The following is a 16,411-nucleotide window of genomic DNA, read 5'->3' on the forward strand; positions in this document are numbered from 1 at the left end:
ACCACAGCTTGGCCCACAAAACTTCCTTTGTTGAAGAGACTTGGTGTCACCCCAGTGGGGCCAGTCCTAACTTTAGGGTCAGGGCCTCTCTTCATCTACTTAAGAGACCAGGGTGATAAGGATTTAAAGGAAAGCAGGACAGAAACCTGAAACAATAAATCTCTCTGACCAGGAGACCTCTCATTCTCTTTGTTTCTCACTCACACAGACTGGAACTGACCTCGCCAAATAGTTGGAGAGTTTGTATGGATTTAAGAGACCAGGATGGGCGGGGGTGGGGGTGGGGGGCGCTGGCTGGCTCAGTCAGTAGAACATGTGTCTCTCGATCTCAGGGTCCTGAGCTTGAGCCCCACATCGGGCATAAAGATGACTTAAAAAAAAAGAGAGACCAGGACTGGTATATTTTACCAATAAGTGGAAGTGAATGCTCATTGGTATTTGTCCTTAAAACTTGGCTTGATTCTCTAAGTCTGCTTTTGCTTATCCTGGCCCCTGCTGGTGGGCTTTCACACACACACACACACACACACACACACACACACACACACCCCTTGCCACAATGTACGTGAAGTACACAACTTTAATAACTGTAGATGAACAGAAACCACAAGACGGATATAATACAGTAAAACAGGGGTGAGGTGGGCAAGGGACAGAGGGACACGGAGTACGATCACAGCAACCAATGGGTGAGTCCTTTGGTGCCCTGAGGCCATGAGACACGTGACTCCCGTCACCACCAACTGCATGTTGAGGAGATCGCCACCTCTGGAAGACAGCTCGTGGCACTGTGGTTGAGCTTTGAAGTGGGGCGGGGGCCCTCTTTGTCCCAGAGCGTGACCACTCCAGGGTGTCTGGGCTCCGAGCGACAGGTCAGCATAGTGATGTCGGGAGAGCGTGCCCTAACACGAGGTGGAGAAACAGTCCCTCCGCTCGGAGTAAGCAGGCCCCATTATACTTAGGTCTTCTGCCAGACAGCAGCACCGCACACCGCCGCACCCCAGGGCCCTCTCTGCTCTGTTGACCAAGCACACCCCCTGCAAATGGATTCTAAGCAGAGAGCGAGCGAGTGCAGAGGGGGTGGGAGAAGCACGCCGGCGGGACTGGAGGGACGGGGTTTGGCCGGAGGACGCCGGCTCCCTCCTACGCGTCACTCAGGTTGCTGTTGCTCAGGAGCACCTGCTCGCCGGGTTTGAAGGCCGGCATCCCGAGGTAGGGGCAGCTGGCACAGCGGAAAGCATCGCCCAGGTAGCACTGTTGAGAGAAGAGATGATCACACACACAGGGAAGCTCCGTGTCCGCGCATCCCAGATACAAGGGCAGGAAAGGGACCCCTAAGTTTGTAACATGCCTATGGTCAGCTGGTGGAAATGGCTGGCGCAGATGGGGGTCCATCTGAAACCCAAATACAAAGAGGTTTGCAGGGCTCTGGTTTTACGAGAAACAGTGGTCTAGAGAAGTTCCTTGGGAGGCTGTGTTTCCATCACAGCTGAGCTCAGCCAAATGGCTGAATGGCATCAGGCCACTATGAGCTGGGAAGAACAGGAGCCTCCCCTACAGGCATGAGCATGCTACCCCCCTGGGGGGGGAGCGCTCTCCTGCATACACGGTGTCAGAAATCTGCCCGTTATTAAAATATGCGGGCAGTAACTGGGAACAGGAGTTAGGCTGTGCTGGCTTCGGATGAGGACCAACACCAGTGAGGTCTCGTGAGTCCTGAGTAAGGATCCGGATACTTACATTTCCACAGGCCGACTTGGGCTGGGAGCTCGCCTGTTCCCTTGACTTCTCTTTCTCCAGTTCTTCCGCAAGGCCACAGGTGCTGGGGGAAAATCAGGAGCTTGTGAGTGAGATGGGCCACCCTCCGGGGGCTCCAAGTCCTTGACAGAGCCCAAACTCGCTCAGAAACGTCTCTCTTTTTACTATACCAGGGCATCTGAGCTCACAAACACTCACAGGGTCGGGCGGACAAGGGAAGTGCCTGAGGCTATTCAGGGAGGCAGAATGGTGGGCCACGGGACACGCAGAGGGGAGATGCCCTGTCTACACAGGCTGGCCGCTACCCAGCTTCAGCTCATTAATGCTGTGGAGGGGGAAGCAGACCCTGTGTTACCACGTTTTCTAAAGCAAAGGACAGAAAACAATTTGGATTTTTACTTAAAATCGCTTGATTTGTGAATGCTGGCAACTTTCACACTTAAAAAAAATGCCAATGACTCGGCAAACCCACACACCACCAGTAAACTGTTCACTGCTCTTTCTATCCATAGAATGAATGCAAAAACACCAAGCACTGAGGTTTCCAGGTTAAGAGGACAGACTGAAAGCAGCGTCTACTCTCCTTGCCCTCGAGGTCCCACCAAAACTTCAAGAAAGACCTAACCCCGCAAAGACAGGGACCACAGGAAAAGAGACAACAGCAATGCGGCACTGGGGACTGTGGCTCTAACTGAGGGGAGCTGAACTCCGAGCAGGCGGGGAGGTAGCCCCGGTCAAACAGGAGGCCGACTCTCAACCCACATCACAGCCCGAAACCTCCAAAGGAACAGGGGGCACCAGAAAGACCCTTCTCTGAAACATCTAACCATGCCAAAGGCAAAGACCCAAAGATGCTGACTTTGTGATGTTCCCCACAGGCCCATTCAGGCTCCCTTCGCTAAAGCACAGTCAGCAAATCCCAGCGCTAAGCTCAGGGCTCCCAGCTTTCTGTCCTCCCCTCTTAATCATGGAGACAACGGAGCTTCCTGGGAGGTGGAAGGTCTCCTAAAAGAGAAAAAGCAAGTTAGGGGCGCCAGGGTGGCTTAGTCAGTTAAGTGTCTGCCTCTGGCTCAGGTCATAACCCCGGGTCCTGGGATCGAGTCCCATATCAGGCTCCCTGCTCAGTGGGGAGTCTGCTTCTCCCTCTGCCCCTCTCCCCACTCCCCCAAGCTCTTGCACTCTCTTGCTTGCTTGCTCTCCTCCCTCTCTCTCAAATCAATAAAATCTTGAAAAGAAAAGAGCAAGTTGAAAGAAACAGAGAAAATGCAGGGAGGGGAAAAACCTCCAAAGAACTATCACAAACCTCAAGGGAAAAGAGATCACACCTGCAAAATTTAAAAAAGAACGCTATGGGGTACCTGGGTGGCTCAGCAGGTTAAGCCTCTGCCTTTGGCTCAGGTCATGATCCCAGGGTCCTGGGATCGTGCTCCGCATCAGGATCTCTGCCAAGCAGAGAGCCTACTTCCCTTCTTCTCCCTGCCTACTTGTGATCTCTCTCTATCAAATAAATAAATAAAATCTTAAAAAAAAAAAAAAAAAAAGGACGCTATGCTAAAAACAAAACAAAACAAAGAATCATGGAGGGGCGCCTGGGTGGCTCAGTGGGTTAAGCCGCTGCCTTCGGCTCAGCTCATGATCTCAGGGTCCTGGGATCCAGCCCAACATTGGGCTCTCTGCTCAGCGGGGAGCCTGCTTCCTCCTCTCTCTCTGCCTGCCTCTCTGCCTACTTGTGATCTCCGTCTGTCAAATAAATAAATAAAATCTTTAAAAAAAAAAAAAGGAATCATGGAAATCAAAAACAGTAGAAATAAAATAACTCAACAGAAATTTTGGAGGATAAACCCACAGAAATTTCCCCAAAAGTAGAGCATAAAGAAAATGTGGAAGAAAATAAAATGACAGGGCCAATTACAGGGGCCCAGTGTCTGAGGCACAGGCCACAGACAGAGAAAGGAAATCGAGAAGACAAACCTCACATATAAATTAAAGAATGTTTCCCAGGCCTATGAACATGACTTCTAGACTGAAAAGCCGCACCGAATGGCTAGTGCAAAAGATGTGAGCAGACCCTTATTCGAGACATACTACAAAATGATACCAGGGATAAAGAAGATTCTATAAACTTCTGAAATGGAACAAGAGGTCTTACAGAAAGAATCAAGAAACAGAATGATCTGATACCTTTGTCACAATCACTGGAAAAAAGGACAGGAAATGTCTCCAAAATCATGTAAGGAAACTATTTCCAACCTGATTTCTATATTCAAACATCTATATCGAAATGTCCAATCCTTTATGAGAACAGAAAAAAGAGATTAGCCACACACAGTCTGAAAACCTAAAAAAACAAAACTTGCCTCTCAAGTAGCCTTTCTAAAGCATTCCTGGAGAATGGAGTCCACCAAAGTGAGAGAGAAAACCAAGAAAGCAGCAGGTGCTACAAAAGCCAGAAAAGCTAACATAGGACAGAAAGGGGAGAGCCCTGAGGGGCACAGTGGGGCAGACCCCATGATGTCAGCTCTGCTGTGGACGGAGGCATAGGAGAGTGCTGGAGCAGGGGCCCAGTAGATGGCCGGGCTGACGGCTGCCAAGGTCACACACCAAGCCGCCACCACATCATTCTTTGTCCCCGAGCACAGGAGAGCCAGCCCAGACCCTGCCCCAGGCTTATCTGGACCACGTGCTGCCTACCCTCCGCTTTCCCGTCCCTGCCCGCCCTGCTGATCTGCTGAGGACATGGTGTTCTGCCCTGCTCCAAGGAGGAGACTCCGGCTATGGCAGCTTAGGGGCAAACAGCCCGAGCAGTCCCCGCCCTCTGACCACACTTCCGCTGGCCACCAGGTCACCGCGTCACACTGCAGCCCTGCCGGGTGTTCCCTCTGTGCATGCCCTCAGTATCCCAGAGCCCTCCCACGACGCTCCCTACTGACTTTCCCGGAAGGGACTCTGGGAGATCCTTGAAGAGCTCAGCCCAGATCATCACTGGGCGCCTTCACAGATGGAGAATACCGACTCTTCCTTGCCTCACCAGGTTTGGGCCTCCTACCCTGTTCTTCACCACTCAAGAATATATCTTTTGGAGCTTCACACTAGGTGGGAAAGTATCCAATAAGCCAAGAACGATGAACACGAACTTGCGAGGATGGTAACCTTTGTAGGGGGAGGGAGCAAGACGCCACTGAGGAAGCATGGAGAGGGGACTTCTAAGATACCAGTCATGTTTCTTTCTTTCTTTCTGTCTTTGACAGACAGAGATCACAAGTAGGCAGAGAAGCAGGCAGAGAGAGAGGAGAAAACAGGCTCCCCGCAGAGCAGAGAGCCCAATACGGGACTCAATCCCAGGACCCTGGGATCGTGACCTGAGCCAAAGGCAGAGGCTTTAACCCGCTGAGCCACCCAGGAGCCCCAATGCCAGTCATGTTTCTGATTCTTTTTTTTTTTTAAAGATTTTATTTATTTATTTGACAGACAGAGATCACAAGTAGGCAGAGAGGCAGGCAGAGAGAGAGAGAGAGAGGAGGAAGCAGGCTCCCCGCTGAGCAGAGCGCCTGATGTGGGACTCGATCCCAGAACCCTGAGATCATGACCTGAGCCGAAGGCAGCAGCTTAACCCACTGAGCCACCCAGGCGCCCCATGTTTCTGATTCTTAACCTGGGTCATCAGTACGCATTTCATGATAAAATAAATATTGCAATAATAGTCAAGGATTATGATTCCTTGAGACTCAGGAGGCACCAGAGGCAGCCCGGCAGACTCTGCTTCTGCGAACACTTACCAGTTCTTGCAGGCTCTCCTCTTCTTCCCTTCTCCACACGAAGGAGCCTGCAGGGAAGCTGGGTCGGGCTTCTTAAAATCTTCTGGATCCAGCAGCTCATCAGAGTCAATGAGATCCTAGAGAGTGTTTGAAGAAGTGAGGGACACGGTCACAGTCTCTGCTGCCCAAAGGCCGGATAAAGGGCTGTGGTAGCAGGTTTCTCCAGCCTGTATAAAGAGGGCATCCACTGACCTACTCTGGGCTGATCACCACGTTCAAGCCGACCACCACGGGGAACTTGACTGTGTCCCCAGAAGATGCACTAGGTTGTAGGGGACTGGGAAGTAATTTATGATGTGGGGAGAGAGAGAGAGTGAGTGTGTGTGTGTGTGTGTGTGTGTATGGGGAGGGAGCAGGAAGAACAAAAAGGTGTTATATTTATTTGCATATATGAAGTGCTGTCACATGAAAAAAGTAATAAAATATTTTCTATAGAATTCCAGAGAAGAAGGCAAATAATGACATATACATGTGTACAATTCTTTGATAAACGTGTGGACAGTTCATCTGTAAATTCCTCAAGGACATGAACTATAACCCGTTTTGTTATCACTGTAACTTCAACAGTTGCAGAAATGAAGAACTTTTTAACAGACTGTATTGATCAAAGACGGACAAGCATGGCTCTTAAGACAATGAGTGTGCAGTGACTTGCCCAGACCAAGGAGCCAATGACATACTTTAGCTGACAGACTCTTTTCAGCTTCACACACACCCACCAGAATCTTTAACATATCACATGCAGTGAGAACAAGAAAATCTGTGGAAAAGAGATGCCAAAAAAGGCTCTTAAAATGCCACCAATATAGAGTTTCCTTCTCAATCAAAACTGCCAGCCACAGGCTGAGCCACAGGCTGGGCTTTACCCCTCTGTGTCCAGAGAGGCTGCCCCAGAGCGAGTCCACATGGAAAGCAGTCCATGGACCGCAGGCTGACTCACCACACTCTCGTCCTCCATGTCATTGGCTGACAGGGTCCAGAGCTTGGCCGCAGCAGGGTCCATGGGAGGCTTTGCTGAGTCAGACCAAGAAAAGAAAAAGAGTCCATCAAAAGAGCAGAAACCAAACACAGGCCCATGTGTGTGCTCTCTCCTAAGACTGGAGAGCACACAGGACTGGGAGTCAGGGGGCTTGGGTCTGAGGCCCAGTTGTGCCGCTTGGAGAAGTTGTGGTCTGCAGCCAGTCACTGTGTGGTGACCAATGCCAAGATCTGCTAAGCACCTGCTCCTCGGAGACACTAAGGTAAAGATCTCATACGCGCTGTGTGAGTCAGTCCTGCTAAGACCCTTTGAAGGTGGGTATGTGCTGTCCCGATTTTATAGATGAGGAAACCGGCTCTGACATTTGGGCCACTTCCACAGAGCCACACAGAGGAGGGGTCTGTCTGATGTGCCTGACTTTACTCCACATTGCTCTGTCCTCATCTTGGTTTCTGTCCCTAGAACCTGGGGCTGGTCGTCCTCACTAGACCTACTGCAAGAGATTGAAGATTAAGCGGGGAAGTGTGCCAAAGCTTTTGCCTCCCAGGAACCTGTCACATATGAGAAAGCCAGCTCCAGAGCCGGGGGTGGCGGTGTGACGCAAACCAGAGACAGACACAAGCCTCAGCCCTCCCGACCCTGTCTGTGCAGAGAAGGCCCTGGGAGCTGAGCCTGGAGTTAGTGTAGGCAGGCCCTCGGCCGGACCGTGGGGGTGAGCACAGCCATGAAAACCACTGTTGCAGGTGGAGGCTCAGACTGTTCCCAAGGCAAACTGCTCCTCTGATGCCTTCCTGCCCATTCCGGAACCACGAATCCAAAGGCTGGGATTCCGGCGTATTTCTTAAAAGACTGCGGCTGGCCAGTCAAGGCAGAATAGTGTGACTGTACCTGCAAATTTTCATGTATCTCAAAGCTGGGACAATTTCTCTCAATTCAGGCATCGTGAAACAGGGATGAGGTGATGAGGGGCGGGGGTGGCAAAGGGCGGGTGCAACTTTCTGAGAAGAAATATTTTTACAAGCGGCTTTAGCTCCTCACAGTAAGAAAAGCTGACTTGACTAGCACAGAAAGGACACAAAGGAAGAGGAGCAAGTCACTCTTATCAACCACGACCGCCACTGTGAGGTCTCCTGAGGACGACTGTCGTCATTCTGGGGTGTGGCAAGATGTTGTCAGCTAAACCATGTGGCTCAGGCCTCTAGAATCTGGGGGCCTCAGTGTCTTCTGGCACACAAGGGCTGAGCGAGGTAACAACTATGCATTATTTCACATCTGGATCTGAATATGCCCGGGACAACAGAACATTAAATATTCTTCCCTTTGGAAATGACAGAAATGAAGGAAAGATTGATACTCTGGGGACATCACCGCCTCTATCTAGATCTCAGGTTCAACGTAGAAGATGACCTTCTAGGCCCACCCAGACACAACAACGCCCCTGGGCCAGTCTTACCTGGAGGAGAAGTCTTCTTGGCAAGAGAAAGCTTCAGTTGACTAGAAGAACCCACTTCAAAGTTGGGTTTTTTGCCCGTCATGCGCACAGAGAGCAGGCTGTCGCTTTGGTAATCCAGGTGTTCTCGGACAGACTGTATCTCTTCAGAGCTCAGGGACTCCCGCTGCAGCTGGAATTCAAGACATTGAAAGGATGAGGCCACACTCTCTCCACAAAATGATGAGGGACTGTGTCCACCCACACGGGCATCAAATACTCGTCTCAGTGTTGGTAAGCGTATGGCAGCGGGAGATGACAGATGTCGCCTCATGCCTCATGTTCGGTTTCTCAGGGCTCTGTACCGTGGAGTGTCATTTTGTCTATGTGCTTAGTTTGAGCCAACCCTCTGGAAAGTTTTAAAGTGTTTACCAAATTGCTGTCTGTGAGGAACACGGCACCATGCCGGTCATTCCGCGGGCTGTAGCGGTTATGAATACACAGGTGAGTCGGACATGCTGGTGAGGACCACAGCCTCCGGCAGAGAAGCAGACCCACCAGGAACACAGCAGAAACGAAAGAAAAGAAACCACAGAGGGATGGAAATGTCTTCTTGGGAAAAGGGAGCAGACGCTAAGGGAGGAAAAAAATGGAGGAGTGCCACCTGTGTCCAACCGCTACCGAATGGTCGCAGGAGTCCCAGCCCCTCCACAGCTCTTGATATTGTGAGATGGTTAAGAAGAGTGAGGGCCAACATGCTGAGGTGGATAAATGTGGAAGATATTTAAAGGTGGGAGAAAAAACTAGTGACTGAATGATGGATTGTATGACCTCATATACCAACATACCTCTTTCACTTCCACAAGACCGGAAAGAGTCAGGGCCGAACACAGCTTCGAGGGCGTCCTCACTTTGCTGTTGTTAACTGCCAAGAGGAAAACCCCAGTTAGTGACTTTATGGGTCAAAGACAGGGAAAATCATAAAGGCTCCAACCTATCTGGGTCAGAGAGGCCATAAACAGTAACAGGGATGGTATTTTAAATGGACAAATCCCTTTGGTTGTTCAAAGGGTCATATAATAATTCCACTGGGGGCGCCTGGGTGGCTCAGTGGGTTAAAGCCTCTGCCTTCAGCTCAGGTCATGATCTCAGGGTCCTGGGACTGAGCCCCACATCGGGCTGTCTGCTCGGCAGGGGAGCCTGCTTCCCCCTCTCTCTCTGCCTGCCTTTCTGCCTACTTGTGATCTCTGTCTGTCAAATAAATAAATAAAATCTTAAAAAAATAATAATAATAATTCCACTGTTGTTGTGCCGTACCCCCTCGGCTTCTTGGAAGACCTTCCCAGGGTGGCTGGACACTGAGTGAGAAGGAGGCTGAGGAACTAACTGGAAAGCACACGAGTGTTCTCTCTGTTTGGTTCTGACAAAGAGACACTGTGTGCGGCCGCCCACGGCCCATGCCCCCGACACAGGATGCTGGTGTCCAGGGTCCGTGTCACAAGTCGGTATCTCCACACAACCACCTTTACACATTGCAAAATCCTTTCACTCTCTGACTGTATTTACAAATCAAGTCATCTCATACAGATGGAAAAGTTTACAAGCTCAGAACCGCATGGCTCTCTGGTAGCCCTCTCTGGCAGCTTTACCACCAAGCAAGAAAGAGAGGTTTTGTTTCCTGGATCCCACCCTTAGTTTCACGTGAGTCAATAATAAGACTCATCACTCCCAGACTTCCAGTCATTTTTATTTTTTAAATTTTGAAATCAATATAAATTCATAGAAAGTTACAAAAAAAAAAAAAAAGGACCCTTTGCCTCCTTCCCCCTACGGGAACACCTTCCACAAGTGCGGCATGCTAGGAAGACCAGGGGATGGTCACTGAGGGTCCGTAGAGCTCCCCAGATCTCACTGGTTTCATAGGCACATGCGCACGCGCGTGTGTGTGCAGGCGTGGCTGAGTGTGCATGCTCCCACAGTCATAAGGAGCCCTCTTATGACCCTTTCCAGCCTCACACATCCCCCTCCCTCGACTCCCAATGCCTGGCAATCATCAGTCTGGCCCCCATCCCTAGAACTTTGTTATTCCGAGAGTGCTATAGGAACAGAATCACGTAGCATGCATCCTTTTAGGATTGGCTGTGATCAATTTCCATTAGGCACGATCCAACCTGGGTCGGTCAGAGATCACAGTCCCCTCAGATGAGCTGCTTCCGATTTTTATCATCACTCACCACTGAGGAGGAGGCTCTCCGGATGACAGCTCCCGCTCACAGACATGCAGTAAATATACCTGAAGAGTCAAGGCTATTAAATTCTTGTCTTCCAAATGAAGATTTCCTTACCTACAGCTGTTTCTACTGGCTCGCTCAGAAAAAGACATCCGCCAGGCCGCAGGATCCGGGCCATCTCAGCCAAAATCTCAGCACTGTGCAGAGTGGTGCTTCCAGGAATTATACCCGACAAAATAATGTCAAAGCTAGATTCTTTGTGGGCAGCTGAAAAGAAGGAAGATTTTAATCAGCAATCACCAGGGCCCCCAAAGCAATCTGCCCAGCCTTCCGGAGACCCTGGAGAGGTTCTGGGCCTGGCCCTGAAGACTGAACAGCTAGCTGTCCAGGAAATGCCATCAGACCCCCATTACTGGCAAAAGGGGCAATGAAGCTGCTGCTCTCCCTTGGTCTTAGTAATTTCATATCCTTTTACATGTTCAGGAAAAGAAGTAACAAAGGAAGCTGGCTGAAGAGTAAGCTTTTTGTAAAAATGTGGAATATCTGGGTGCCTGGGTGGCTCAGTTGGTTAAGCAACTTCGGCTCGGGTCCTGGGATCAAGCCCTACATTGGGCTCCCTGCTTGGCGCAGAGTCTGCTTCTCCTCCTGCTCGTGCTCTCTTTCTCTCTTTCAAATAAATAAAGTCTTTTTTTAAAATGTGGAATATCTAATAAGAAACAACATACTTACATAAATCAACTACACTCCTAAGTCCATTGGATCTCAACTGAAAGACAGCAGGGTGACCACCCACTGCCATCGTGGGCCATCCAGAACAAAAACTCAGATTATCAAGGAACCACATTCCTTGCACCCCTATCAACGCCCCCGGCCCTGTAAAGACAACGTGGATAGGGACTTACATTGCAATAGCTGGTTGATGTTTTCCACAGACACTTGGCCCTCATCGCCGGTTAACGTTTGAAGCTTATCGACCAGATTCTTCAGGGCCTCCACGGGGGACGACTTATCCCAGACCACGGCCACAGACTGGCCAGCTGAGATCCCATACTCTGCCATGCCAGCCGTGCTGATGGACCTAAAACCTATGGGCTGAAGGAGAGTGAGGACTGAGCAGAGTGAAAAGCACAATTCAACCCGTGATGTACCATGACGTACCAGCAGATACCATTAGAATCACCGCCTAATTCCCACCTCCCACTGCGCATTCTGTCCACGTTAGAACCTCTTTGTATAGACACTAGAGAGACTAAAAATAATGAACCCATTATTATCTCAAGGATTCATAACCCCAACGTTCCCAAATGACGCAGGCTGCTTCCTTGATGAGAGTCCTGACTTGGCAGTCAAGGAAGGAGGCTGAAGGCAGAAAGATTATTTCTGCTTTGATTTGGGACAACTAAGCTTGAACAGAATATAAAACACACGGGATATTAGGCAAAAGTATGACTCAGCAAAGAAAGCAAATAAATTGGCAGACATAATGCCACCCCGAGCTTAAGATTTTCTCAAAAAAGAGACAACATATTTAAACTTGGCAAATCGAATAATGGTTTCACTTTCAGCAAAATAGGAAAATTCAATCCCATTGAATCTGCAACGATCATAGTACCTACCACACGTGTCACATGTACTATTACCCAGGCTGTTCAAAGCACCTTGGATACATTATTCCAACTGAACCTCAGCACAACCTGAAACTAGGTATTATTCCCATTTTACGGACAGAACACTGAAGCCATTGACTTTGCCAGGTCATACACTAGTAAATGTGGGATAAAGCAAGACCTGGGATTTGAATCCAAATCTATGGGACTGTAAAGTCCATGCTTTTACCTGATGGAGAGCCCCTGCCCGCTGCCACCACCATGGGTCAACTTTCTTTTCCACCTGATACGAAGAGGAGTATAGAATGCGCTCAGGTCAGGCGACAGCATTCTACTTAGCTCCTCCTTTCTTTCAACTTTAATGCCATCAAGTTCTCGACTTAAAATAGCTCTAATAAATGGCATAAAGGCAGACGCCAGGTAGAGAGGTCAAGCATGGATCAGTGTTAGGCTGAACACTCCTGGCTTCTGCAGAAGTCACTAACTTGGTCCCAAGGATGCCACCACACTCTAGGACTGAATTTAAGCCATGTCCGTTACCCTCTTCTCTTCAAATGACTGGCTCCTCTGTCTATAAAACATGGTCATGTTAGCCAGTCATCTTTAAATACTATAGGACTTTGATTTTGTCATTCATTTCCTAAAGAAGTTTCCTTTCTACAGAGAAACCAAAGCTCATTCTTCTGGAGTCAGGCTCCATGATCTGGCTCCCTCTGGATCTCCCACCTCTCCAAAGGGAATCCCTCCTTGTTCTATGAAAAACCTCCTCATTTTTGCTTCAATCAGGCTTTTTTTTTTTTTTAAAGATTTTATTTATTTATTTGACAGAGATCACAAGTAGGCAGAGAGGCAGGCAGAGAGAGAGGGGGAAGCAGGCTCCCTGCTGAGCAGAGAGCCCTATGTGGGACTCGATCCCAGGACCCTGAGATCATGACCTGAGTCAGAGGCTTTAACCCACTGAGCCACCCAGGCGCCCCTCAATCATGCCTTTTTATCTATTTGCTTCCATGTGGAATGCCTACTCTTTTTTTATCCTGACCTGACTGCAAGTCCCAGTGAAAGGAAGCCAAGTGTTATCAGATAAGCAGAATTCCTTAGTCACTGAATTGTTCTTAAAGCCTTAAAAAGCGCATAATCAAGATCTAAAACCTTTGAGGAAGGACACTCTCACCAATCTGTCAGGTAGGCAACTTAGGATCAAGGTCCTATTTATGAGCCAACAGGAATATGGATTGCTGGGCATTAAGTTATAAGAAATAAAGGACCTGTTTCCAGAATGATATTGACACAGGTTCGCCCAGGACAATAGAAAGGGATAGGCTCCTGGCCTACCACCACCAGCTACAACCTTGTACTGTACTCACAGGTACACACCATCATGAAAGAAAGGACCAAAAGGTTAGCTGTTAGCCAGAGAAAAACAAAATGCCAGGTGTCTAGACCTCTCCAGCAACCTTAATGGAGGCTGTTTTACTGAGCACGGGTTTTGAATACAGATGAACTGGGGTTCTAGCTACCACTGGATTGTCAATCATGGGTCCACTGTTCTTTTCTTATCAAGGAATGGATATTCTAAGGCAACTCTTAGTTCTTGGTGGCCAGCTTATTTGCCTCTACTTCAAAGAGTCCCTATAAAACCTATTCTCTCTCCTCAGCCATGCCTGCTGAGGACTCCCTAGGCAGAGATGTGAAGCTTCCTTTTCATTTTTAGAATTACACAATATAAGAGCTGTATTTTATGACGTCGTAGACACTGGACCCATGGGACTGTGCCAGCACATTAGATGAATGTAAAGTGGCTCGCATTCCATATCCCCTCACCCCAAACTAATCTTCTGTGGCAAGAGGGAGCTCATAAAATGCACTTATTAAACATTAACCCTCAAAACACAGACACAGCCATCCCTCTTGGTCAGCATTTTCCAAATAAAATGGGAGACAATGTTCTTCTGAGTATCCAAAAGCCAAAGGACAACACTGTACGTCATCAGAGTTTGGTGGTGTCGACAATAAAACTACAAGGAAAAAAAGGTCTGGCATCTGAGTCAACATACTTAGAAGAGTGACTCATAGCCTAGTTTCATATCTAGAAAGAGGTGGAGTTGAAGACGTCATTGTCATGTCACAGGCCTTGTTTGTTAACAACCTCTCTGGTGCTCACTGCCCTACACACATGCCCATGGGAAAGCAGAGGTCTGCAAGTACCTTCTGGAGATGCACTTGTTTATTTCCAAGGCACCCAATAAACCTCGAATCTTGAGGCATTTGGCTCCTCTCAAGGATGAAGAGGGCCAAAAGGAAAAAAAATAAGTAAGACTGAAGTTAGCATATCAGTTCAAACCAAGGATCAAATCTTCTTGAGTCAGTTGCCTAAAAAAATTCTGAGACTACTGAGCGCTATCAGAAAGGAAAATTTTAAGTATAATGAACTGGCTGAAGCGCATACACACACATACACACACACACACACAGGGGGAAAAAGGTGATCATCAGCAAGGAAACAAGAAACTTGAAGGAAAAGAAATGGAAGGGCGCCTGGGTGGCTCAGTTGTTAAGCGTCTGGCTTTAGCTCAGGTCATGATCCCAGGGTCCCGGGATTGAGCCCCACATCAGGTTCCCTGCTCAGCGGGAGCCTGTTTCCCCCTCTCCCATTCCCCCTGCTTGTGTTCTTTCTCTCACTGTGTCTTTATCAGATAAATATTAAAACAAGCAAACAAACTTGTTTTTTTAAAAAAAGAAAGAAATGGAAGACTGTCTTCAGGCAATTAGGTATGTGTGTGTCAAGAACTGAGGGTTTTAGGAAGGACACCCCAGAGCTAGAATTCCACAGGAAAGGCTCAACTGAAGATGGGTGGGCAGAACTCACAAAACAAAACCTCATGGACAGATCAGTAGTGTTTTAATGAAATCCAGAGATGTGGATCTGGAATTTTCACATTTGGGGAGTAGTTTTGGTTTAGGAAGGCTTCCCCTGCAACTGAGGTAGGAGAGGGCAAGATGTTTTGGAAAGACTAGAGTTGATAAGGGTTTGCAAAACAGACACAAAAACAAGGGTCCAACTGCAAACACAAAATTTACGGAATGACATGCTTAGCTTCTGTCATCAGTTATCCCGAATCCCCAAACCAGTTAGTTCTCCGTATTAATAGGAAGCTTTCCCTGATGACAGATCACAGTGAGGCACTCTGCATTTATACTTTCAGTTTAGTGCCCAGTCCGTGACCTCCCTGAGTCACTCAGAAATTAGCATTCAATGTCAGAATGAACACCACCAGCCTTTCTCAAACTTCAGATCCTACAAATCACCTACAAATCCTAGATGGTTCTTTTGATCTGGCAAGTTTGCGATATTTTTAAACAGTTAAACTGTTAAAAAGAGGAAAACGGGCCCAAAATGGAGTAAGTGGTGCTAAGCCCACATCATCACCACACAGAACCTAAGACCTAACCTAACTGCAGTTTCGACTTTCTCCAGGAATGTAATCTTAAGGGGTCAGCCTGAAATTTTCTGGTCAGCATTAGTAAGATAATCTGGCTAACAGACCCCCATCTGTCCCCCAAAGGAAGGTGACCTTCCTTGAAATAACCCTTTACTCCCCTTTATGACTTCCCGGTCTCACCCCCTCTCTGTCTTTAAAAAAAAAAAAGCCTTCTCAGGGTGCCTGGGTGGCTCAGTGAATTAAGCTCTAACTCCAGCTTCAGGTCATGATCTCAGGATCCTGGGATTCAGCCCCTCTTTGGGCTCTCTGCTCAGCAGGGAGCCTGTTCCTTCCCACCCCCGCCCCCACCTCTGCCTACCTCTGCGCTTACTTGTGATCTCTCTGTCAAATAAATAAATTTTAAAAACCCACAAAAACACAAAACCCTTCTTTCTCTGTAGCTCTTTGGAGCTCCTCTCTACTTTGATGGGATGCTGCCGGATTCATGAATAGTTGAATAAAGCCAGCTAGATCTTTACAAGTTACCCGGTTAAAAGTTTGTTATTTAACAACACCAACTCCACACTACGGAGGGTCTGGTAAGTCACTGCCTCAAAATTACAACCTGGGGGTTCAGATACCCCCAAAGACGAGACTTCAGCTCCCCCAGTGTTTGAGACGAGGGACTGAGGCCCAAGGTCACAACGGCAGGCTATTAGCAGGACCCCGGACATCAAGGCTCTACCCCATCAGCGAGCTGTCTCTGGGGTTTCAGATCGATACCAGCAGCGCGGGAGACGAGGAAGTCCCGGAAGGGGAAGAAGCCACAGCGCCAGGAGCACGGGACACGCAGGGCCGGCCGGTGCCCTACACCGGCTTCCCCGAGCAAAAGCCCGTCGTGCTCCCCAGGGAAGTGGTCATGGTTCGGTGCTCACCGAGGGACGGGGCTGGGAATAGGAAACAAGAGGTTCTAGGGATAAGGGTGGGACGGTTGGGGATATCGAGCTCCTGGGCCGCATGCACAACGCTCACCTGCCTCCCGGGGCTCGTTCGCTCCCGGCTTCTCCGCCGCCACCGGCTTCGCACCTCGCGCCTCTCGCGAGAAGAGGAGGCTGCTGGAGCGCGGGCAGGGCGGAAGTGCCCTCACCGAGCTCCTGGGGCTGTCAGCCGCGT

At 48.9% G+C, this 16,411-nt stretch overlaps 1 protein-coding gene across 1 annotated transcript; it reads right to left on the reverse strand.

The window, feature by feature from the left end:
- Positions 1-562: 562 nt before the first annotated feature.
- Positions 563-16,353, reverse strand: CIAPIN1 (cytokine induced apoptosis inhibitor 1). Its single transcript, XM_059383807.1, has 9 exons — positions 16,271-16,353; positions 11,115-11,304; positions 10,327-10,479; positions 8,830-8,906; positions 8,006-8,174; positions 6,514-6,587; positions 5,535-5,650; positions 1,741-1,822; positions 563-1,254 (listed from the first exon to the last, which is right to left on the reverse strand). Exons 2-9 carry the CDS (start codon positions 11,269-11,271, stop codon positions 1,144-1,146), a joined length of 939 nt encoding a protein of 312 aa, XP_059239790.1. The 5' UTR covers positions 11,272-11,304; positions 16,271-16,353; the 3' UTR covers positions 563-1,143.
- Positions 16,354-16,411: the final 58 nt, after the last annotated feature.

The sequence above is a fragment of the Mustela nigripes genome, chromosome 17, assembly GCF_022355385.1.
Source record: "Mustela nigripes isolate SB6536 chromosome 17, MUSNIG.SB6536, whole genome shotgun sequence".
NCBI lineage: Eukaryota > Metazoa > Chordata > Mammalia > Carnivora > Mustelidae > Mustela > Mustela nigripes.